The sequence below is a fragment of the Ursus americanus genome, chromosome 24, assembly GCF_024610735.1.
Source record: "Ursus americanus isolate L20-20 chromosome 24, mUrsAme1.1.p, whole genome shotgun sequence".
Lineage (NCBI taxonomy): Eukaryota > Metazoa > Chordata > Mammalia > Carnivora > Ursidae > Ursus > Ursus americanus.
In genome coordinates this window covers 45,001,273-45,026,676 of record NC_142150.1, presented here as the reverse complement: position 1 = coordinate 45,026,676, position 25,404 = coordinate 45,001,273, and the positions used below count along the sequence as shown (strand labels likewise).

At 53.1% G+C, this 25,404-nt stretch overlaps 1 protein-coding gene across 1 annotated transcript; it reads left to right on the top strand.

Moving 5' to 3' along the window:
• Positions 1-1,235: 1,235 nt before the first annotated feature.
• LOC148107900 (actin, alpha skeletal muscle 2-like) lies at positions 1,236-25,404 on the top strand. Its single transcript, XM_087855261.1, has 8 exons — positions 1,236-1,349; positions 4,946-5,074; positions 8,122-8,232; positions 12,200-12,284; positions 15,862-16,031; positions 18,113-18,365; positions 20,704-20,885; positions 25,261-25,404. The coding sequence occupies exons 1-8, from the start codon at positions 1,236-1,238 to the stop codon at positions 25,402-25,404; spliced, it is 1,188 nt and encodes a 395-aa protein (XP_087711387.1).

The window sequence follows — 25,404 nt, the reverse complement described above, 5'->3', positions numbered from 1 at the left end:
CATGCCGTCCCACGCCGTCAGCCTCCAGGTCCTCAGTGGTGTGTGACCAATGAGAGCCTGGTGGACCACGTGTGCGGGGCCAGCTGCTGGTACCGCTACCAGGCTGATGAGACCATGGGGTCCCGCGGAAAAGGGGAGACTAGTCTGCCAGGGTCTGAGCGTCCCCAGTCGGGCATGGTTAAATTGCAGTAGGCTGGTGTGGGGCTCTGCACTCCCAGAAAGTGTCCACCAGGCGGTACCCGGTGACTCGGGAATGTGGATAACGTCCAGGAAAACGTCCAGTACAAAACCACAGATACAACGTCTCTGTAACAGATGTAACGTGTGCACAGTGGGCACAGAGCTCCAACACTCCGCTGCCCCTGGAACTGTGCCCACGCGGCCATTCTCAGAGCCCAGGAGGGAAAGTGACCTCAGTGTGGTTCGTGAGGACGTCAAGGGTAAATACCAAACATTCACGACTGCCATCTGTGATTCGTAGGGTCTGGGGACGGCTTTATCTTCCCCCAGAGCGTGCTTTATTTTCCATAATGAATATGTATACAGACATTCTCTATTCGAAAAGTAATGAAAATTGCCTTAAAGGGACGAAAACATTTGTGATGATAATGATTTAGTTTAAATGCAATATTCAAAAGAGAAAACTGGATTCATTTATTATGAGGGTAATCAATTTAAAAAAATCATATATAACAGATCGGCACTAATTAATGAAAAGGAGCAGGGCAGCTGTAGCTGGTGGGGCTGTGGGTGAACGTGACTTTCTTCTCTGTGTTTTCTCATGTTTTCCAAACCTGCAGAGACATAAAGGAGATGTCTGGAAGCAAAGGGAGGGGAGGGATAGGTTTAACCCTGGGGCCAGGCCAGCTGGGTCTCTGGGAGAGGTGGGATATGAGGGGGGCCTCGGGGGAGCCTGGCAGTGACCATCAGGGCCACTGAGTCCTAGCAGGAGCATTTTAGCCCGGGAGCCGGCCCCCCATGCCTACCTTTTCCAGGCAACCATGTGCACATGGTTGTGGAAAGCTCACTCATTCTGGAAGCCTGCCCTCAGCCCCCAGACAGTGGCTGGGCCCCGGCAGGGCCCCGTTCTAGGTTCGGGGAGCCACCTGCACTGCCGTGAGTGCCGAGCCCACGTCCACAGGGCACAGCCCCTGCCCCTCGGTCGAGCACCTTACAAATGGCACGAATAACCGCGTTGTGTCTCCTGCAGCCCCGTCCGCGTCACGCACGACACAATGAACGTGCCCCTCGTCTGTGACTATGGCTCGGGCTTCAGCAAGGTGGGCTTTTCGGGCACAGACGCCCCCCTGGCCATGTTCCCCACCATCCTCGGGAAACTTCGACACGACGTGAGTGGCTTCGACCTCAGCTGTGGGCGTGGGCGTCCTGGTGTCTGAGGCCCTGGGTTCCGTTCTCTGGGGTGTGTCCCCAGGAGTGGGATTGCTGGCTCATATGGTAATTCGGTGTCTAAGAAGTTCAGATTTTTGTGTCCAGATATTAAGGATAACTCACTCTTCCAGAAAGCCCGTGCGGACAAAACCAATCATGTGCAGGCCAGATGCCGTGCTCCTCCTCGGGCCTTTCCTGGGGCAGCAGGTCGGACTGGCTCCCGCTCTGCCGGCCGGACCTGCGTGTCCTGTGCAAGGTGGTCGCCTGCCTCCCTCCTGGGGGCCCCGCCACTTCCCCGCGCCTCTCCAGCCAAAGCAGCTGCGAGACCGTCGGCTCACGTGAGGACGGGAGCTGGTTGAGTTGACATGAGCCTGGCAGCCCTACGAGGCAGGTCCCACAATGGCCCTTCTCTCTGAGGAGGAACCGGGAGCTCCGAGAGGTGACTCGTGCAAATCCCCGTGTGAGCAAGCGAGAGAGGCAGGACCTGCCGAGTTCAAGGCCCTGTGCGAAGTCACCATCCTTGGGGAGTTTACCCACCCGTGAGAGGGAGCAGCATGGTTGCGCGGAGAACTCCCACTATCGGGGGGTCCCAGGATGCCTACGCCTGGGCTCTGCATTCCTTGGAGCAAATTAATGGCAACATTTCTAATCATGCAGTTCGGGTTAAGACGGGCGTTCCGACCTGTGACCTGTTGGGTGGCTGTGAGCGAGCATCCCTGATCCTCTCTAAGTGGGTGACAGCAGGGGCCTGCCGCCTGACTTGCTGACGGGCCTGTTTCTTCGAGATGGCAGAGCTTAGCGCTGAAGAGTGGGGGCTGCGGGGCCAGAAGACCCACATCCGAGCACCGGCCCTGCCTCAGCACGCGGGGAACTTGGGGCAAGTCGCCTCTAGACCTCAGTTCCCTCTTGCACATAACCGGGTTAACGGAAGCATCCGTGCCACATCTGGCCGTAGCTTAAGTGAGGTGGCGGTAGAGACGATGCTGCGGGTGTTGACCACGACGAGTGTGAGTGTCCTGGGACGGCCGTAACGGGTGACTGCGGACAGACGGCTTAAAACAACAGAAACTTACTCCGTCCCAGGTCTAGAGGCCGGAAGTCCTAAATCCAGGTGTGGGCAGGGCCGCGCTCCCTCCAGCGGCGCTGGGGGAGGGTCCTCCCGGCTCCTCCAGCTGCTGGGGGCTCTTGGCTCCCCTGGGCTCGTGACCCTGTTCCCCTCCAGCCTCGGCTCAGCCTCCACGCCATCCCTCCTCCTCCCGTCTCTGTCTCAGACCCCCTCTTCCTCCTCTTACAAGGACACTTGTCACCGGCTTTAGCCCCCATCCCTTCCCATAATCCAGCATGTTCTTAATATCCTTAACCACATCTGCAAAGACCTTATTTCTGAGTACAGTCACCTCCACATAGGTTCCAGGGGTTAGACATGGGCACATCTTTGGGGCCGCCCTTCAACCCACTACAGCTGGGTTCTGCCCGTTGTCCATATGCCCCAACTTCATCCCGCTCTGCAGCTCTTGGGTTGGGACACCCCTATCCACTGCTCCCTGAGAGATGCTGCGAATCCAGGGCGCTAGGGGGGAGATTGGGAGGTAGGAGGAGGGGGCGGGTCTTCCTTGCAGGTTTCCTGCCCTGTTCACATCCTCTGTGGCCGCAGGGGTCTGCATGCTCCCGCTCCTCCCCACCCTCCCCACCGTCCACGCAGAGCCCTCCTCCAGCTCCGCGTGGCCTCCTCTGAGCTCTCCCTGCTGCCCCTTGTTCTCCGCCCCACGATCCTGGGGTCCTACTCTCTGGGCACGTCAGTGTTCCCCTCTGGCTCTTTCAGACTTCACGCATTATGTCACCAAAGCCCCACCTTCAGTCCCTCGGTTTGAAATCCTTGGTGCGGCCTCTCCTGTCCCTGTGCGTATGGTACTCTGTCCTGCAGGGTCAAAGCTGGGTGCTGCACCACGGGAGTATTCCACAGCCCCAGGCAGGAAGAAATCCCTGCTAACTGTACAAGGAGTGGGAAGCAGGCGTATATATGAAATAGGTTACACACGTAATAGGTTACACGAAATCGCAGTGAGAAAGATCAAATTCCTCACCAGAATAGAAACAGGGACCACGGTGAGTTTCAGAGCAGTACATGACCCACCCCGACCCCAGGGCGCGGGGTTCTCTGGCTTTGGGCCCCACGAGCCCCGCGGCCGCCGCCCTCCCAGGCCTTGGGCCGGACCCTGGGCAGTAGGAGGTGAGTTCTGTCTCCAAGAGGAGTCCGCACATGAAGGGAGGCTCCGTGTGGACTCGCAAGCCCCATGGCCCCTCCAGGGCACTTCGGTCCAGCAGCAGGCTAGGCGCGAGGCCCCTCGTGGGAGGGCCCCCTGCTATGGAGAGGAAGGCCCGTGGTCTGACAGGAGCCCAGTCCATCTCGGCAGGGTAACGCTGCTCCTCCCCACCCCGCGGGCCTCCCTCGCCCCCACCCTCACACACGAGGATTTGGCTAAGCCAGAGAAGGTCAGAGGCAGGGCGTCAGGGACAGTCCTTTGCGTCAGCCTGTCCTTTCGAGTTGTGAAATGCATTCCCACTGACGGCCTCCTTGACTCGCTCCCTTGACAGCACCATCGTGGGGAATGCGGGACGGAAGACGTCGTTCCCATCCAGCAGAGAGGAGACAGAGCTGAGAGGAGGCCGGCAGCTTGCCTGGGGTCTCCTGGCCAGTGCTTCTCCCCCAGTCCAAACCCCTCTGCCTAAAAGACAAACCCGCCACCACGAGAGCTCTGTGCATGAGGGCTGCGGCAGCCTTGAGAACGGGCCCCTCTCTGAAATCTGTTGCACCGCGACAGCACAGCACAACTGCAGCCCGACGCCAAGGCCGTGCTTCCCGCCAACACCTGACCACGGCAGGGACACCCCGAGAGACCCATTTCTGGGAAACATGGGGCTCTTTCATGAGTGACTGGATAATGTCCCCAGCAGCCGTGCCGACTGCACGCCATCCTGCTGCTCGTCCCAGCCCCGTCAGGCTCCCATCCCATTTCCCTCGCGATCTGCACACTTTTCATCCCTTGTTGGTGTCTGCTTCTTGGTAGACAAGATTTACACACGGCCGACTGTCAAGTCCCTCCTGAATGATGGAATAAATGGTTCACTTGGCCGTGAAAATAGCTAGGTCCATCTTCCTAAAGAATCACACGTTCAATTAACTTGCAGACCTTCCCCTGCCAATTTTCCAGAGCACAGGTAGAAGCTGGCCTGCCTCCTGACCCCTTCCCTTCCTCCACAGCCAATCTCTCTCCGTCTCTCTCTCTCTCTTGCCCGCAGGCAACTCACCCGCAAAGTGGACGAGGTGAGGGTCCTCAGGACCACTCTGAGCTTGTAGATCGTTGGCTAAAACCTCTTAGCAGCACCTTGAAATTGTGTACAAGCTTGAGGAGGCCATCGCTGCCCACCCTGTGCCCTGAAACGGTCCCCCAGCTGCACATCACAGCTCCCAGTCCCTGCTCATCGTGCACCAATGCTTGGGAGCCGAATGGAGGGGAGTCTCTTGAGAGCAGATCTGTCCTGGCCTGTCTTTCAGAATCCGCTGGTGGGGATGCAAGAGGAAGACTGGTTCATCGGAGACGAGGCTCAGAAAAAGCGAGGGGCGCTTAACCTGCAATATCCCATCTCCCGGGGGACCATCACTAACTGGGACAACATGGAGAAGGTAGGCTCAGCTTCTGCTTGGGGGGGACATGCTCACGGGGCGTTAGGTGACATATCTGCTGCCCTGGCACCTGGGGAGGGAGGTGCCCCGGCCTCCAGGGCTCTCTGGGCGTCTCTTAGCTCTCGGTCCCTGTAGACACTACATTGTGCTACTAACCCCATGGGTTGTGGAGTCAGAGCCCTGAGCCTGAATCCTGTCTCTATGACGTATTATCTGTGTCATTTTGGACAAGTAACCTGCCTCCCTGGCCTCTGCTTCCTTACCTGTAAGAAAGGGGTATAATTTTTCCTTGCACATCACACTGGCGTGAGGATTAAAGTCCTCACTCCACTCCACACCTAGGACAGCCATTTAAAAACAGCAACAACAACAGAAAATGACAAGTGTTGGCCTTGGGACCTTGTGCACGGCTGGCTGGAACATGAAATGGTACAGCCGCTGTGGAACACAGTATGTGGTTCCTCAAAAAGTGAAAGAATTCTAAACAAGGACAGGAAGAGACATCCGGACCGCCATGTTGGGTGCAGCGTTATTCACGACAGCCAAGATATGGAAATAAGCCCGGTGCCCATGAGCAGGTGGGTGTGTCAGCAAAACGTGCCGTATACGTATGCTGGACTATCACTCAGCCTTGAAAAGGAAGGACATTCGGACACCTGCTACAACGTGGCTGGACCTTGAGGGCATGATGCTCCGTGAAATGAGCCAGACCGAAAAAAGACACACACTGTGTGATTCCACCCTTTGGCGACAGACTCATAGAAACAGAAAGTAGGATGGTGGGTGCCAGGGGCTGGGGCAGCGGGAATGGGGAGTTAGTGTTAAAGGGGGACAGAGTTCTAGTTGAGGATAAGAAAAAATTTCTGGAGATGGATGGTGGTGATGGTCACACAGCAACGTGAATATACTTAATGCCAAGAAGTGTACACTTTTTCAAAAGGTTAAATTGATTAATTTTATGGTGTATATATTTTACTATAAGAATAAGATTCCTTAGTTCAGCACAGCACGGAGGTAATGAATGTGGCTATTTGGACAACTCTGTCTTAGTAACTGAAGGTTCTAATCAGGGCCTCCATATGCGATTGAAGCTTGCATGCTGCTTAGGAAGATAGATTAATTATCTATACTGCATAACAAACCACCGCAAAACTTAGAGGCTTAAAACATTGATGGCCGCCTAGTACTTCTTGCAGCTTTTGTGGGTCAGGAATTTGGGAGCAGCTCAGCGGGGTGGTTCTGTTTGGGGGTCTCTTGTGAGGCAGCAGTCAGGTGTCGGCTGGGGCCGCACCATCTGAAGGCTCGACCGGGGCTGGAGGAGACATTTCCAAGGCGGCGCTCCATGCGGCCAGCAAGGTGGTGCTCCTTGGGGACTGTCTGCAGGGCCACTCGGATGTCCTCATGGCATGGGGGTTGGCCTCCCCAAAGTAAGCAATCAAGGGGGCCAACATGAAGGCTGCAACAGCTTTATGATGCAGCCCTGAAAGCCACATGCCCTCGCTTTTGCCATACTCCATAGGTTGCATGAGCCAGTCTTGGTTCAGTGTGGGAAAGGTCTGCACCGGGCAGGGAGCCCGGGAGGTGTGCATCCCTGGGGGCCATTTTGGAGGGTGGTTGTAGGAGTGTCCCTCACAGACACTCTTATCTGCACAGTGGAGTTGTCGGCTCTGGGTTGGGCTGTTGCCCTCCATTGGTGTGTCACAGGGCATGCAGAAATTGAAGCAGTGTAGGTCTCTGGAGTGTGCAGCCACCAGCTGGCAGGGCCTGGGTTGTGGCTTCCACCCTCCCCTTACCTCCCCTGTCCAGTCACTGAGCCCTTGTGGAACTGACTTCCAATGTGTCTTCAGCTGGATCCAGGTCTTCGTTCAATTGTTGCCTGAATACCAGGGTCATTGCAATGATCCTTCCCCGTGGTGTCCCTCCTCCCACCACGCCCCTCCAGTTCATCCCTGCATAGCCCACTGAGTGCCTCTCCTACCTCTGATCAGGCCACTTCCCTGCTCCCATCCATCAGTGAGTGGACATCCAGCCATGAGCCCACCCGTCTGGCTTTTGCTATTTCATGAGTGCCATGTTGTTTTGTGTTTCCATGGCCTTGCACCAGTGCCCCCTTTCCTGAGATGCTTCCTCCACTGAGCTTGCCCCAGGGAGTGTGTCCCTCACTTCTGTTTTCAGTTCTCCATGGAGCCTCCCTCCCCAGAGGGAGGCAGGACATTTATCCAGAGTAAGTAACCATTGCTTCTTGAACACGTACTGTGCACCAAGCACTCTGCTGGGTGCTATGGCCTGAGCTGTGTCCCCCAATTTCCTATGTTAGAATCCTGACCCCCAGCACTTCAGAACATGACCGTCTTTGGAGATGGGGTCTTAAAGACACGCTTAAAGTAAAACGAGGTCACTAGGATTGGCCCTAATACAATCTGACTGGGGTCCTTGTAACAAGAGGACATCAGGACACAGACATGCACAGAGGGATGGCTCTGTGAGGACACAGGGAGAGGACGGCCGTCCACACACAAGGAGAAAGGCCTCGGGAGGACCTGGCCTGGCTGACTCTCCGCCTCTGGCCTGGGAGACAATAAATCTATAGTTTAAGGCACTCAGGCCGTGTGTTTGTCATGGTGGCCACAGGAAACAAATACGCGAGGCTTTCTACGAATGTCGTATTTGGTCCTTGATGATGTCCCCATGATCCTCTAGGAGCAAGGGAACATGTTGTATTTTACAGATGAGGAAACAGCTCATAAAGTCAAGTTGCTTGCCTAGCACACGTCTGGTAACACGCTCCCCGCTGCTGTGTCTCGGGCTCACGTCCGCTCCCCCATCGCACGAGGACTATGCACCTTTGTTTGCTCCCCTCCCGGACTCAAGGCCGGCACACAATGCAGGACCTGTGTCTGTCCACAGCCATACTGTCTCTCCTGCTGTGAATCACACAGTTGCATCTGCTACTGCAGAAGCTGCTTTGCGGTGTAGACAGGATTTGCCCCCTTGCAGGAGATCCACGGAGGCTCACCATGTCACTGTATCACCCTCTCTTGCCACAGATTTGGCATCATTCCTTCTACCAGGTGCTGCGCATTGCCCCAGAGCAGCATCCTCTGATGGTGACCGAACCACCTTTAAACATAATGTCCAACAAAGAGAAGATGTCACAGGTAGGGGGCCAGGTGGTGGGCGGTGGGGTCGGAGGCTCTGGCCTTCTCTTGAGCCTTGGGGATACCCTCAGGGCATCACCTCTTTGCTGAGCAAGATGAAGATGCAGGTAAGATCTGTCCCCTTTGACGTTCACGGTGAGCATGATGGCGGCCACAGGAGAGCACACCCACGGGTCTGCTGTGGGCGAGGTGTTTAATGTGACTTACTCAGTTAGACCTGACAGCCGAGCTATGGGCAGGGCAGTTCAAGTCCCTGTGCACAGATGAAGGAATAGGAGTGTCTAGGAGCAGAAGTAGTTGGGCTGGGGTCACAGGGCAGGTGGCTGGGAGGCCCGCTGGGTCCTTGAGACCTGACCCTGCAAACTTATCCTCAGTCCTGCTGTGTGGTGGGGACTGCTTGGAGCTCCAACCCTGACTCGAGAGCTCCCAACTTCCCCCTGGGGCTGCCCCCTAGGAAGGAGTTGGTGGTAAGTGCAGATCTGGTTGACCAGGTTGAACTGGATTGAACTGGTTCTCAGAAGCCCTCAAGTACAGACTGGTGGAGAAAGGAGGGTGTCCCCCAGTAGGCTGCAGAGTCTTCCCTAGGGCTGGAGGAGGTTGAGCTGGGGAGGGGGCTGCAGGGGCTGCAGATGGCTGTCCAGGTTCCAGGTTATACATAATGAGGACCTCCGTGAAATAATTAAGCAAGCAGCAAGGTTCTAGCACCTGGCCCAGAGGCCCTGGAGCCAGTGGAGTCTCTGGCAGTGAGCAGTGACCCAAAGGGCAGGCCAGCAGCCCGCACTACCACCTACATGTGGAGGAGGCGTGCTCCGTGGCCCAGAAACAGAGCACCAACAACCAGAGCACAGGTACAAGCTGTGCCTCATTTAAAACAAAACCCCAAGGCAGCCGATGAATCTTTCCCTGCACATGGGCAGGGAGATCACAGAATTGGGCCACAGCTGGGCACCACACAGACAGGGGCACAAAGCCCACAGCCTTGAAATGGCAGGTATCTGGTCTGAGAACAGCATGTGCCCATCATGGACCCAGTGAGCTGGGGAGAGAAGAGAGAAGTGGGTTTGTCCCTCACTTGAGGGGAATGTGGCACTCCCAAACCATCTTAGGGTTCTCCAGAACGGTGGGACACACACACACGTGCACACGCACACACACGTGCACACACACACATAAAGACATAGAAAGAGATCTGCTTTAAGGAATTGGTTCATGTGATTATGGAGACTGACAAGTCCCAGGATCTGCATGATGAGTCAGCAGCCTGGAGCCTTTTGCTGTATTCAGATCTTCAACTGATTGGACGAGGCCCACCGACCCTGGGAACAGTAATGGGCATTACTCAGTCTATCCATTTAAATGTTAATATTACCCCAAAACACCATCATAGACACCTTCAGAATGATGATTGACCAAATGTCTGGGATCCCTATGTCCAAGTCAAATTGACACCTAAAATTAACCCTCACACAAAATATTGCCCTGGCCACACAGCCTGTCTCTGACACTTCCCCACCTCTCCTGGGCCCACTGCCTGCTTGCCTTTCTGCCCTGGCTCTCTCTGAATTCAGCCACTAATTACATCAAGATCCCAGCAGGAAAACAAAGGGACCCTCACGTGGGGCAATGTTGGTGAGCCTTTATCGAAGAGATTACATACAGAGTTAAGCATAAGTTTTAAAACAACGACAGGAGCTGGTGCAGAGCTCTGGGCCAGTAATGGGAAGCCATTGCCCCCTAAACCTGACAGAGCATGGGTGGTTCGCAGCCCTGAGAGGGCCTCTGCCAGGAGCTACGGCCTTGGAGGGACCCACAGGGAGGGAGCAGGGACATCCCCTCTCCCACCTCCCTCAGACCTCCTTCTGGGGTCCCCGTGGGCAGAACCCAGTGGGTCGTGCAGAGGAGGGGAGCCTCTGGCTACAGCCCAGGGCAGAGTGTGGTTGAGAAAGGTGGAAGCCTCTGCAGGCAGATGGAGGGCAATCTCCCAGCGGCTGGAACAGATTGAGAAGTTCAGGGCTGACTTCTCCCGGAGAAAGTCTGTGCATTAACGGGAGGTCTGGGGCTGTGTCCCAGCAGAGAAGCCGGTGCAGAGAGCAGCCTGGGTGCAGGGAGGAGCCAGATTCTGGCCCTGGCTCTCCCAGCATGTGTGACTTTGGGTGGATTCCTTGTCTTCGCGCTTGTCTTCATTTCCTTCTCAGAAGAATGGTAATGGTACCATGCTGGGGGTGTCATGAAAACGAGATGAGTGGATGCCATGAAGGGCATGTCACGGTGCTTAGTGCCCATTGAGCATTCAGTAAATGCTGCCTCAGTGTTCTCATCTGTAAGATGGGGCTTTGACCTCAGGATCCCTGAAGACCCTTCCCAGTTCTGCGACCTCCGGCCTCATGCAGGCCAAGGAAGCGGAGGTTGGTCTTTGTCTTTGTGTTTTTTGGGGGGGGTCTCTAGTGGATCCACAGATCTGCTCTCCCACCTAGAGTCCATGCCCTGCCTCTTCCACCAGCAGGCAAACTCCGGGGGTGCCCGAGAGTGGCACAGACTCACAGACACTGCCGCACCCACCCTGTGTCCTTCGAGGTGGTGCCTGCATCCAGGCACCTGGCCGTCCACATGTCATGTTGCAAATGCCTGTCTGGGTGGTCTCCACTTGGGGGCTCGTGCAAGTAAAGCTGGTGCGAATAGGCGTGAACAGTCTTTGCATGAACAGGTGTTTTTGCTTCTCTTGGGTAAATCCCCAAATCCCCACAGACAGCTGCCCCCAGACACAAGCTTAGTGACCCCCTTGGTGAGTCATACACTCAGGGGTGGACCCAGCTCCATGCAATATTGTCTAAAATGCTGTCTTTACTGGGTTTTGAGGTCTTTGCTAGAAGCCAGTTGGTTCACTACTTCAGCAACCCACACCCCAAACCCTTCCCTAATGGTCCCGTCCCACTCCAGGGCCACGGTACTCCTGCCCTACTTGCCCCAGAGCCAGGTACCCAACAACGAGGGACAGCCCCATGCCCACGAGCCAATCCACAGGGATCCCTCCAAACCTAGCTAACCGCCCCACTGGCCATCCATAAGATGTCCCCAACAGCTCCAGCTGGCTGTCACCCTGTCCCCAGGTGCAACCCTCCTGTGGTTCATCTGGCAGGTTGGGAGCCGTACCTAACACAGTTTGCCGTTCAGCTGTCTGAGGGACTGTGTGTTGGTCCCACCATCAAAGGAACCTTGAAATCTTGTAGACCCCAGTGCCACCATCTTGCAGGAGACTCATTCACTCGCACAGCCAACTTCGCAGAGCCAGTGTCCTGCATCCCACCCCTGCCACGTGCTCCCTAACATTCTTGTCCACTGGCTCTCATGTGGGTGAGGTGGAGACAATGTCCATACTTCAGGGGGGACACCACGGGCAGCCGAAGCAAGGATGTGTCTCCTCTGTCCACGCTGTCTGCCCCATATACAGTCAGTACCTAGGAGAGTGTTCTTGACCAAGCCATGTCTGGACGAAGGGTCATGCATGCAGCTAACACACAGTAACTGATAGCTTTCATGGTTTGTATCATAAAACATGTAAATCACCCCAACTCCAAAGTGTCGGGATTTGTGTGAAGTCTACCTATTCTCCAAGAACAGAAAGAACAAAACGTGGAGAAGACAGTGTTGGCTGCACAGGAGCATTGGGAATTCAGTATCATCCCCATCATGGTAACGTAGTGGCTCGGAAGATGATGCAATCCCCTAAGTCCTGTGACAGCCCATTAGGTCTGCCCCATAAGGTCCCTGGGAAGGATGCAAGCCTGAGTTACAGGTTGGGAAAGAGCGTCACGGAGCTCGTGGTGCAGAGCTGGGATGAAGAGTGGCATTCTCCCTGACCCTGTTGTCTGGCTCTCTGGGGGAGCCAGGTGCCCCGGAACTAGGGGAAAACCCACCTGCTCTTCTGTCCACTGGCCTGGCCGCCAGCACTGCCATTACTTCTCTGCAGATCCTGTTTGAGACCTTCAACGTGCCTGCCCTGTACCTAGCCAACCAGGGAGTCCTTTCTCTCTATGCCTCTGGCCAGACCTCCGGTGAGTGGTCCTCTTGAAGCCCACGCCTGTCCCCTTCCTCCCTGCCAAATAATAAATGCAGAGAAGGGTCCATAAGAAGCACACTGCACAGCCCTCCTCCTGACCCCCTTTCCTTCCTCCTGGGTAAGCACTCTGCTTCCAGGCAGCTCACTTTGTTCCTTAGCAGCTTCAGTGAGGTGTCATTGGTACACGACAAAGTCAGCGTGCCTAAGGCACGCAATCTGAGAGGTTTGGCATGTGGGTACACTCATGCAGCCAGCAGCATAGTCAGAATAACGAACGCATTCGACACTCCTGAACGCTTCCCCCCGCTCCCCATGCTGCCCCTCCAATCTGTCCTCACGTGAGTTTGCCTTCTCTGGAATTTTGTAGAAACGCTGTTGGGTATGCACTCTCTGTTTCTTTGGCTTTTTCCCCCTCAACATAATTATTTGGAGATTCATTTGTGCTGCTGTTTGTGTCAATGGTTCGCATCATTTTATCGCCAAGCAGTGTCACATTGTGTGATTGCACCGTACTTTGCTGGTTTATTCACCTGCGGATGGACAATAGGGTCCTTTCTAGTTGGGAGCTATTATAATAAAGCTACTGTGACCGTTCGTCTGCAAGTCTTTGGGTGGATGTACACTTTTGTTTCACTTGCATAAAAACACCTAGAAGTGAAATGATTGGGTCAGATGGTAAGAGTATTTTAACTTTTTAAAAAATCCTCCAAACTAGCTCCCAGAGAGATTGCACGCTTGGCTTGCAATCCGACAGCCGCGTGAGGGTGGCGTGGCCAGTCTTCTTCGTGGTGGCCCTTCTAGCAGGTGCGCAGGGCATCTCGCTGTGGTTTTGACCTGTAGGTCCCTGACAAGCAGTGAGCGTTCCTTTCTGTGCCAGTTTGCCACCCCTACGTCTATTTTGGTGAAGTGTCTGTTCAAGTGTCTCACTAATTTTTCACTGAGTCCTTCATCTTTTTTTAAAAAAGATTGTATTTACTTATTTATTTGAGAGAAAGAGAAAGAGCACAAGTGGTGGGGGAGGGAGAGGGACAAGCAGACTCTGCCGGGTGTGAAGCCCGATGTGGGTCTCGATGCCGGGACCCTGAGATCATGACCTGAGCTGAAATCAGGAGTTGGCCGGTCAACCAACTGAACCTCCCAGATGCCCCTGAGTTGTTCATCTTTGAGGTTTGAGAATTCTTTTTGTATTCGGAGTACAAGGCTCTCACCAGGTATATGTTTTTGCAAGATTGGCTCCCAGGCTCTGGCTTGGCTTTTCATTTTCTTCACCATGTGCTTTCAAGAGCAGAAGTTTTAAATTTCAATGAAGTCCAATTTATCCATTTTTTTTTTGCGTGTGGTTCATGCTTTTGGTACAATATCTAAGAAACACATGCTGAGCCCAAAGTTTTCTGCTATGATTTCTTCTAGAAGTTTTATAATTTCACTTAGTTCTGTGATCCATGTGGAATACAGCTTTATATATGGCATATGGTGTGAATGGGTTTTTTTGGTGTGTGTGTAGACGTCGAGTTGTTCCCACATTATTTGTTGAAAAGACCCTGCATTCTTCATTGAATTATCTCTAGGCATTTTTGGAAAACCAGTCGTCCATATACGTGTGGGTCTATTTCTAGACTCTGTATTCTGTCCCATCGATCCATTTGTCGACCTGTAGGTTGATACCACATTGTTTTGATTACCGGAGCACTGAAAGTCTTGAGATAAGATATTAGTGCTACACCTTTGGTCTCTCTTTTTTTTTTAATCACATTTTGGCCATTCCAGGTTCTTTGCATTTCCATATAAATTTCAGAATCATTTTGTCAATTCCTACCAAAAAAGCATCTTTTGGTTTTGATCAGAATTTCATTGAATTTATGGATCAATCTGGGGAAAACTGACATGTTAACTGCATTGTGTCTCCTGACTAAGAAATATGGTATATCTCCTAAGTGTCCTTAATTTCTCTTGGCTGTGATTTGCAGTTCACAGTGTGAAAGTTGTGGAAATCATTCATCAAATTTATTCTAAGTATTTCATATATTTTGATTCTATTATAAATGGTATCCTTATTTTAATTTCTGATTGTTCAGCACGAGTATATAGAAATACAATCGGCTTTTGCATAGTGATAGTGTGTCCTGGCACTCTAACTAAATGCACTTATTAGTGCTGCTAGGATTTTCTACTTAGGCAACCATGTCGTCTATAGTTTAACTTCTTTACTTCCAAACTGGGTGCTTTTTATTTATTTTTTTTCTTCCCTTGTTCCTTGGGCTAGAATCTCTACTACAATACTAAATAGAAATGATGGGAGCAGACATCGTTATCTTGTTCCTGACCTCAGAGGGAAATGATTAAGTGCGTTGTCAGCTGTAGGTTTTTCACTAACATCCTCTATCAGTTTGAGGAAGTTATCCTGTATTCCTAGTTTGATGAGTGTTTTTCTTTTTAAATCATGAATGAATGTTGGATTTTGTCAAATGCATTTTCTGTCTCTACTGATAAGATCATGTGGAATTTTCTCTTTTAGTTCTTTAACATGGTGAATTACATTAATTGATTTTTGAATATTAAAACAGCCTTGCATTCCTGAGATAAAATCAATTTGGTCATGGCATGTTATCCTTTGCATATATTTGCTAACATCTGTTTAGGAGTTTTGTGTCCGTGTTCATGAGGGATCATGGTTGGCCATGTTCTTTCCTTGTGATGTCCTGTCTCTCAGGGAACTTTGAGACCATCCTTTGTTGCTTGATGTCTAATATCTTGAAAACTACTGTTTTCTGTATTTCTGTTTTAGGTGTTTCAGGTGTGTGTGGGGACGGAGGGGCCATTCCTTGTTCCCTACCTCAGCTAGATGAAGAGGTCTTCTTGACTCATTTTTGCTTCATTTTTTTTATTTTTTATTTTTTATTATGTTATCTTATTCACCATACAGTACATCATTAGTTTTTGATGTAAAGTTTCATGATTCATTGTTTGCATGTAACACCCAGTGCTCCATGCAATACGTGCCCTCCTTAATACCCATCAATCTGAAGTCCTTGGTTACCCAATCCAGCATGTGAGAGAAGGCAACCCTGACCCGCTCTGGGTGGTTCCATGAATCACCATTTCACACAGAGTGAAGCCTGTGTTTCCATGACCACATCACAACTTCTGGCACAGAGAGGTGGAGTTTGCTTTGCTAACAAAAACTTGTATGCCTCCTCCACTGCATCCAGCCTCTTCTGACATCCACGTGCCACTCAGAGTCCCCAGAGCCTGCACTGATGCAGTTTTTTAGGGAAACAGCTGTTAAGAGCAGAGTATTCTTCTCCCTCTTTTACCTTTTGGCACCTGCTGCTAATGTCTGTCTGTCTGTCTGAATAAGAATATTTGCAGGTTTTCTGTCCAAAACAGTTGGCCCTTGGTCTGACCTGATTGGCTTTATCCTAGCACACTCCCCTACAGAAGAAAGTTTGCTCCTCGGGCCCTTTGCTTTCCCCTCCAATTACTTCCCCTTTACCATCTCTTCCTGCAGACTTGACAACTGAGAAGGATGTCACACACCCTGTGTTATGACACTGGCATGTTCTCTTGTCTAGGAACAACTATTGAATCTGGGGAAGGAATGACATACTTTGTGCCCATCATTGATGGCTGTCCTTTGCATCAGTCGACCATCCAGATGGACATGGCGGGCCAAGACCTAACATCGTTCCTCCTGCAACTATTGACAGACAGCGGGCACTCATTGGTGAGCACAGGTAGGAAAGTGCTATTCTTGGCCAGGTGAACTAGTCCCTGGGGTGTAATATCCTGCTTGGCTTACTTCACCTACAGCCCTCAGTTTATAAAGCGAAGGTTACTTGACCATGAGTCAAGTTTTAAAAACAACTCCATCTGTGTTTAGGGACATTTAGTGATTGGTAGTGATTGACAATGACAATGAGGTTGATGGTGATGATGTTGACAATAGCGGTGATGATGATGTTGATGATGGTGATGGTGGTGATGATGTTGATGGTGGTGATGATGGTGACAGTGGTGGTGATGATGATGGTGATAATGATGATGGGATGGTGATGATGATGGTATATATTGATGATGATGGTGATGATGACGGTGGATATGATGATGATGGTGGTGGTGATGATGGTGACGATGATGAGGGTGGTGCATATGATGATGATGGTGATGATGGTGATGGTGATGATGGTGGATATGATGATGGTGATGATGGTGATGGTGGTGATGATAAGGATGATGGTGATGATGGTGATGGTGATGATGATAAGGATGATGTTGTTGATGATGGTGGTGATGATGGTGGATATGATGATGATGGTGAAGATGGTGATGGTGGTAATGATAAGGATGATGGTGATGGTGGTGATGGTGGTGGTGATGATGGTGACGATGATGAGGATGGTGACATGATGATGATGATGATAGGCTAAACTTTACAGAGTACTTACTTTGTGCAAATCACTTGGCTGAACAAATACTTCACATACTTCCTGTCATTGTTTCACACTATGACACCATGAGGGGGAGCAGTTACCTCCACTGCTAGAGGAAGAGGCCAAGGAGGAGTAGGTGACTTCAACATCACATGACTAGAGGTGTATTACCTGGGATGTGAACCCAAGGACTCCAGATGAGGATGTGCCCATCCCACTCTTCACCTACTTCCTGGACTAGGTTCCCAGCTGTATAACTTGCATGACACCCATTCCCAACAAGCCTCCAGTCCTGTATTATACTTCCTGGTCTTCCCAGGCAAGAGGCCTGTGTCCAAGCCACACAAAGTATGGAACCCTTCAGAATAGCAGCAATTAGAAGAAAGCAAGGGGAGGTGAGAAGGATCAGCCAGGACAAAGGTGAGCATTTTATTAATACCTCCTGCTTAGCAAGATCAGACGTGCATTATCTCATCCCATCTGCACGGCAGTCCTGTGAGTGGAGATTAATCCCATCCTTAAAGATAAGGAAAGGGAAGTTTTACGAGAGAGTGAACTTGCCTAAAGCCAAGCCAAGCAAAGGCGGGATTTGAACCTAGGTTTGTCTCACCAAAGCCCAAAGTAGGTGAGGAAGGGGAAAATATCAGGAGAGTGCAACATCCCAGAAGCCAGGGAGGGAGAAGGGGATGGCTAACAACACCAGTTTCTGGAGGGAAAGAAGCCAAGGAAGAACTGAAGAGTGCGGCAGAGTTCTGGACAAAGGAAGACAGGACAGATCCAGGCAGAGCAGTTTAGGTGGAGTGGGTGGGGGATCGAAGTTAGATGTCAGTGGGCTGAAGAATCAGGGGGATTTCTAGGTGGGCAGGTGCTGAAAGCTCTGATCCAAATTCAAAAGCAATGGTAGACAAAATATAAAACCATAACACCAAAAGACATAGTGGGGTCTAAACATGGTCAGCCACCCAGAAGGTGGGAAGGTGTGACCTTCCAGATGTTTCCGGGTCAGGGGGCCTGACCGGCTTGAGCAGTTCTCCACTGGATGGGGCAGCTGTGAGCTGTTTGCAGCCAGCATTCACAGCAGGTGGGGATGGGGGCACCCACAGCAGCCTCTACTTCAATAGATAAGAAGACTGGGTTTGATTTTCCAACCCCCTAAAAACACACACCATACATAGTAAGATATCAACGTAAAATGCCGACTTTTCCAAAAGTTGGCATTGTGTTTGGGACATCCCGCTCTACCAGTCCCGTCCACAAGCCCGGGTCCCCAGCACACATTACAGACCAAGAGGTGCTGGGATCCGAGATGGACACAGGAATGGGCTCTATGATTGTGTTGCTGTGTCCGCACCACGAGGAGCTGAGTCTTCAAGAAGATGCTCCCTGGGGACAGAATGCTCCTGCGAATGATCTCGGGTCATACCCTTTCCTGTCTGCCCTTCGCCTTTCCCCCATAGGTGACTGGGAGTACATCCGGGACATAAAAGAAAAATGTTGCTACGTGGCTTTGGACTTCGACAAGGAAAAAATGAAAGCCGACTCTCCTTCCTACGCACAGAAGTATCAGCTGCCCGATGGCCAGGAGATCACCCTTGGGCCGGAGAAGTTCCTCTGCCCCGAAGGGCTTTTCCAGACAGACATCATGGGTGAGGGGAAGAAAGGGACCAGGGGTGAGCCCAGACGTGGACGGCAGGGCCCCTGTAAGGGGGATGGAGCCCAGTAGCCAGGAGCAGGTGCAGCTCTGAGTAGCAACTTGGCTCCCGTTTCAAAAGTTCCTGTAATGTCGACTATCACTTTTTAAGCATGTACCCTATGCCTGTGACCTGGGCAACCACTGTCCGTGGGCTGGAGCCTTCTGTCCTCCCGCATCTGACACTGTTCCGTATTATAGACGAGGAAACCCAGTGCAGAGAATTAAATGTTTGTCAGGGTGACTGGGTTCTACACGGGACGGCACGGCACGGCGTCTCTCCCATTGCGTGTAATTCATAGTCCCCCTAACTCACGAAGTAATCTGAAATACACAAATGGAGACAAAGCAGAAGATCTGAAACCATAGATCTGGAAGGAACTTTATTTTTTATTTTTTTAAAAGATTTTATTTATTTATTTAACAGAGATAGCCAGCGAGAGAGGGAACACAAGCAGGGGGAGTGGGAGAGGAAGAAGCAGGCTCATAATGGAGGAGCCTGATGTGGGGCTCGATCCTATAACGCTGGGATCACGCCCTGAGCCGAAAGCAGGCGCTTAACCGCTGTGCCACCCAGGCACCCCCTGGAAGGAACTTTAAACGTTTGGCTGATGGAGAGATTTTTTTTTTATTTAAAATTTAAATTTTTTTAAAATTTAAATTTAAAAAAAATTTTTAAAGGTATGGCTAACATAAGTGTTGTATTAGTTTCGGGAGTACACTATACCGATTCAGCACGTCCTCACATCACCTGGTGCCATCACAGCAGGTGCACACCTTCATCCCCAGCACTTGTTCCCCCATCCCCCACCTACCTCCCCTCCGGTGACCAGCAGTGTTCTCTGCAGTTAAGAGTCTGTTTCTTGGTTTGTCTCTCTGGTTTGGGGTGTTTTTTTTTTTCCTTTGTTCATTTGTTTTGTTTCTTAAACTCCACACACGAGTGGAATCATATGGTACATGTTTTTCTCCGACTGACTTAATTCACTTAGTGTTACACCTTCCAGCTCTGTCCAGGCTGCTGCCAGGGGCAAAATTTCCTTGCTTTTCATGGCTGAGTCATATTCCTTCGTGTATACGCACCGCCCCTGCTTTGCAGCGTTATTTACAACGGCCAGACTACGGAAGCAGCCCCAGGGACCTAAAGGTGTTAAACGAGCACGGAGTTGGCTAAGCTCCCTGGCAGGCATGCAGGACAGGAAAAAAGGGATGGACTGTGGAATCCCCATTGACTGGGAAGCTTCCCAGGTCGTCATGGAAAACCAACTACTTCCTGGAATCAAGTTTTTAAAATAATTAGTTACATTTATAAGGGACAGAGGGGAATAAAAGGGACTGAGCCACTTGCCCGGGATTCGTGCCTCGTAAGGACATGGCTTTTACACCTCGTGTGGCTAAGCTGGGCTTACCTCTGCTTTCCCTGTTGGACTGTGCAGGGGATAAAGGCTTCACACATGGCACGTGTCCCCAAATATTAAGTGGACACACGCAACCGTCACCGAAGGGAGTTCCTCACCCACAATGTGAACGTCGTCTTCCGAGTGTGGGTAGATCTCAGTGAGCAGGGGCACAGCCGTGATGAGAGCGGAGTGTTTGCAGCCCGAGCTCTTGCTCGTGGGTCTGACATGTCCTGGACGATTCCAGAAGATCCGCCTTTTCAGACTTTATCCTGAGGCTGTGCGGTAGGTGGTATTCCACACGAGGAAATCGAGGCACCCTGCCCCTGTCTCTAAGGGCTGTTGCCGTCATACCTGTGTTTGTGTATGTGGACTAGTGAGTCCAGAAAGGGTGTTAAGTCGACGTATTGTGGCGATCGTTCTGCAATATATACAAACATCGGATCATTGAGTTGTACACCCGAAACTATTATAATGTTGTGTGCCAATTATACCTCAATAAAAAATGGATGAATATTTTTTTAAAAAAAGAAGTAATCCGTATAATTTTTCAGGCCACCTGAGCAAGGACATCGTTCCTAAAGTCATTGATACCGTGGCATTAAAAATTAATAACTGTCAGTAACATTTGGACATACGTCATCTCAGATGAGAGCGGAGAATTGGCATTTATTTACTCAGCCGTTAGCTGTTGTGTCCCGCGGTTGTGCGGGGCAGTTCCACACATCGCCTTGTTGAGATCCGTAAGGGCCCTGGGGCGGCGGTGCCGGTGTCTGCCCACTGCACTTGGAGCTCCGTCCGCGCCTCCCCAGAGCCTTGGGCAGGGAGGAAAGAGCCCAAGGGTGCGGTCAGCCGAGCGCCCGGCCCCCAGACCTCTGTGTCCCTCCGCCCCTCCGACAGGGAGAAATGGCCTGGGCATCCACATGAAGGCCTTCCAGAGCATCAGCTCCTGCAACTCTGCCCTCTGGAAGATTCTCTTTGGCCACATCATCCTGTCCGGCGGCACTGGCACCTGTTCCGGCTTGCGCTTCCGGATGCAGAGAGAACTATTGGCCCTGGTCTCACCTACCATTAGCGTGAAGGTACGGTCCCCCCGACCCCCCGTTTGGGGGCTTCCTGTGCTCATTCCACAGATATTTCTAGAATATCTGTGGTGTGCCAGGCACGTGGTCAGGTGCTTGGGGAGGTGTTGGGAGAATCTGTGGCTTACCTTCTAGCGGGGGGAGGAAGCCGTCAACTATAGAAATCAGCATCCTGGGGAATAAATGTGTTAGGAGCGGCTGTCAGCCACAGGGAGGAGGTGGGGGGCAGCGAAGGAAGGAGGGCTGTGTGGTCAGGGTAGGTCTCCCGGGGAAGGCGGCATCTGAGTAGTTGCTTGAAGGAGCAGGGGAGCCACGGGGATCTCTGAGGAGCTCCGTGGGGCCAAGGGAGCAGCCCCTGCGGCGGCCCAGGGATGTGCTTCTAGAAGAAAGGGCTGGGAGGCGTTGGCTAGGGGCTGAGGCAGGAGAAAGGCAACGAGGTCGGAGAAGCTGTGTGAGGCCTCTGCCCTGAGCAGAGCCTGCTGGGAGGACGGCTCGGGCTGCCGTGGGCAGGGAGGGCTGACTGTGCGGGCGGAGCACGGGCTATCAGCTGCAGGTGCAGGCGAGGCTCGAGGGACCCCAGGGAGGAGGTGGCGCGTCTCCCCACGTTCCCGTCTGAGCAGCTGGGGGCTGTGGCTGCCATCCCTGTGGTAGGGCAGACGGCTGGATGGCCTGATGAGTAGCTGGGGGCGATGAGCAGTGGCGCTCGGGCAACTATCCACAGGCAGACCAAGGACGGTCACAGAGTTTGGAGGTGGGACGGGGCTCCGGGTGCACCCTTTGGAGGCTTCAGGGGAGACGAGGTGCCCTAAGGCCAGGGGGACCCCAGGGAGCGGCATAGACGTGAAGGAGGACTGGCTCTGGCAGCCGAGGGCGGGGGGTGACGGTGCAGACATAGACCATGCTTTCGGGGGGCGGGGGTGCAAAGGGCCAGAGGCTTGCCTTGAAGCCCGTCGCCTGCTGGAGGAAAGCAGTCACCATGCCCGGCTCTGCCTTGCGCGGGCTTCCCGCCCTCCTCTTGCTGCCATGTAAAATTGTTATGTATTTAGTTTTAAATTAACGGCCTTTATTTTTGGGGGAAAGTTGAGTAGAAAGAGTTCCTATACATGCTCCCTCCCCCGCTGCGGCACGCAGTCTCCCCTGCTACACACCTCTCACTCGAGCGTGGTGAGTTTGTCACAACAGATGAACCGATACCCATGCGTCGTGGCCCACCGAGGTCCGCAGCTTCGGGAAGGCTCCTCGCGGGGTTGGACACCTGCAGGTGTGAGGGATGTGAGATGTCAGGTGTCCATGGTGACAGTATGACACAGAGTCGCTCCCTGCCCTGAGACCAGGGCCGTGTCTGCCCATTCACCCCGGCCTGGCCCTGGTGACCACCTGTCCCCTCGCTGTCCCCTGGTTGTGCCTTCTCTGGAATGCTATGGACTTGGAATCCTACAGCGTGCAGCCTTTTCAGACTGACTTCTTCTCAACCCCATTTTCCCAAACTGCTTTTCTTTTTTTCTCTTTATGAAAGCAGTTCATGGTCCTGGCAAAAAACATATAAGCAAAGTCTGGGTCACAGGCTTGGAATTTCTGGCCCCATTCGCACAGTGAAGAGCATACTTTCCCGTCTGTCTCCATAACTGGACCAAACCAGCTCGGGCACAAGCCCAGCCTGGCTGACTGAGGCTGGAGCGACCAAGTCACCCATGCACTGAGGGTTAAATAATGACCTTCTTCCCCCTCGGTGACCCTGTGCCGAAGACCGCCCTCCCCCACTGTCCTCCAGCTTTGCTCTTTGCTCCCTCCCGGCCTCGCGGCCTCGTTGTGCACGGTGTCCCGTCTCAGAGCTGGGCCTCAGGCAGCCCGCAGGCTCCCAGACCGGCCACGTGGCTGCCCTTCATGGCTGCTTCTGCTGCAGGCTTGTGGCGGCTCCTGGCAGGCAGACGCCGGCCCCTCGGGCCCCGTGGCCAGTGCTCACGGCTCCCCTTTGCATCCTCCCTGTGAGGGGCGAGGGGCCGCCGCTCAGCACACCCAGGGGGCAGGGGCTGAGCCGCTGTGTCAGAACTTCTGTCCCTCCAGTCCTGTCAGTGCCATTTCCCTGGCTCCTCCCAGGGTCCAGAGGCAGCAAGTGCAGACCGACTGGATCCCTCATTCCCCGAGCTCCCCATCCCCGCCAGCCAGGATTTCAGATCTGCTTGCGGGCAGAGCCCTCACCAGAGAACTTTCTGGCTCAGTGCTCAGCCTATCTTCTGCTACGTGTGCAGAGCCCCCTCCTCCCCAGCCCGTCTCCGCGGACCAGGGCGTGGCCTGAGAGTGAGCTCAGCGCAGGCCCCTTCGTTCTGGGCAGCGTCTGTTCCTCCTTCCCCGGGGCAGGCAGTCCCCAGGACGACAGGGAAGGATCGGGAGCCCCGAGAAAAGGCAGACTCGCCAGCTGGTACCAGTAGACACAAGCAAGTTCTCTTCCTTGCACTGTCTCAGCCCCCTTTGTATGGATATCATAGAACGCACAGAACGCCGGGAACCACGACCCGCCGTCACTTCCTCCCACACCTGCAGCCCTTTCTCTGACATGCTAGATGTCGCACGCGTTCCTACTAGAGAAGTGTGCCCTGCCACGCAGTTCCTGAGTCCGGAGTGTAAGCTGCAAAGATGTCCGCGATGTTGGGAAGCTACCACGGGCCTGCCTCGTCACCCCCGAAGCCGGCAGCCCCTTACTCCACACACGTGACATCTCGATCGTTCACCCGTCGGTGTCTCTGGGGAGGTCCTGCGCCCTTCACGCACCGGTCACTGCCCTCCTCTCAGCTCTCGAGAGCACGCGGGGCTGTTGCCTGCGGTGAGCCTTCACTAAATGCAAAGGGAAAGGAGGGCTTAGCCCAGAATGGAAGGACTGGGAGTGTCAGACCCTGCCTCTGTGCTAAGTGATCTGACCGCCGCTGCTGTGGGAATCTGTCCGGCCGTGGGCTTTGTCCTGCCCGCCCTGAGGCTGGGCTGAGCTATGGACCAAGCTCTTCCATCCACACCTCTTCCGAGTCCTCAGGGAACCCCTCCCAGTCCCCCCAACTTCTCTGTATGAAGCTGGAAGGTACCCCCGTTTCCCTGAACTGTGTTGAGACCCAGGTCTGCCACTGCCTGATTCCGTCCTGTCTGCACTCTCCCGGGAACGGATGGGAGGCAGAGCGCGTTGAGCCATCCGCAGAGCCGCTAAACCCTTCCTCTGAAGGAGAGAAGAGCTCTGTCCCTAAAAGGAGCTCATCCCCCTTCAGAGAAGAGCTGGTTCCCACGGGGCCAACTTTGAAAATCATCATTCCTCCCAGCCACTCAAATCCTGCTCTAACGACGTGCTGGGGATGAAACTTTGGTCATGGTTTATCCTGAGTTCTTTAGAATAGATTTTCCCCTCAGGATCCACTTCTGGATGTGGATTTCCCGAGCCAGGAATGTGTGACCAGCGAAAGGCTGTTTGAACAACTACAGAACTAGCCGGTTGCTCTTTATTTATTTATTTAACCAACAGCAACAGATGCTTCCCAGCCAGGCAGGGTCCTGGGGTGCGACAGAGCGACGTAACCGAATCTAATAACGCGTCCTGCGTCACCCCACCTCCACCCGGACGCTGGGCTGTCCAAGTCCTCGCTCCAAATGCCTTCCCCGCTGGCCCTGCAGCCAGGCGTGTGCCTCGCTGTTCCAGAGCGATGAGGCTGTTCCGGCACGGTCTGCGGCATGCTTAGGAAAGTCCGTGAACGCGGGAGGGTGCCAGCTGTCTGTCCTTGAGCAAGGGCATTTGACCTTGAGCCGCAGTGCTCCCAGCGGGCGATGGGCATGGTGATGTTCAGATCCTCCCAGCGCAGAGGGATTGGGACTTGGTCGGAAGCACTGCTCTGTCCCAGAGTCGCAGGTGAGCATGCACGTGGCAGACGTCAGCGAGCGGCGAGCTTGAGTGTGAAACGACAGGATTGGTCCAGGTTGTTTGATTGCCTCTGATTTGCGTCATGCTCCTCTGTATTTTCTACATTTTTCTGCAAAACACACATGCCTTCCACACAGACCTTGTATGACTCGAAGATGTGTCATGTGTTTTGGAGTGAGTCTAAGGGCCAAGGGTGAGTCCTCTCTGCTCTTGCCTCTTTTATCCCATAGTTTAAAGCTACAGGAAGACAGCGTGTGACCCGACCAGCATCTTCAAAGGTTGGAATAACCTGTATTTGCACGGAGGGAAGCGACGGCTACCCACGAGTTTCGCTCTGAGGTTGCTATTTTACGTCCCAAATTCAGAGTAGTATTTTGATTCTGGTTTCTTCCTGTCTCCCCGGATCCCTCCACCCCTGCCTCACCCCCCTGCCCTCGCTCTTCCGCTCTCCCCTCTCTCTGCCTCCTCCACCGTGTCCAGGTGTCCACCTGCCCCTCTTCCACGTACAGTGCCTGGCTGGGCGGCTCCATCCTGTGCTCGCTCTCCACCTTCAAAGACATGTGGGTCACCAGCAGGGAGTATAAGGACATCGGTGCCTCGATCGTCAGTAGGAGAGCCCTCTGA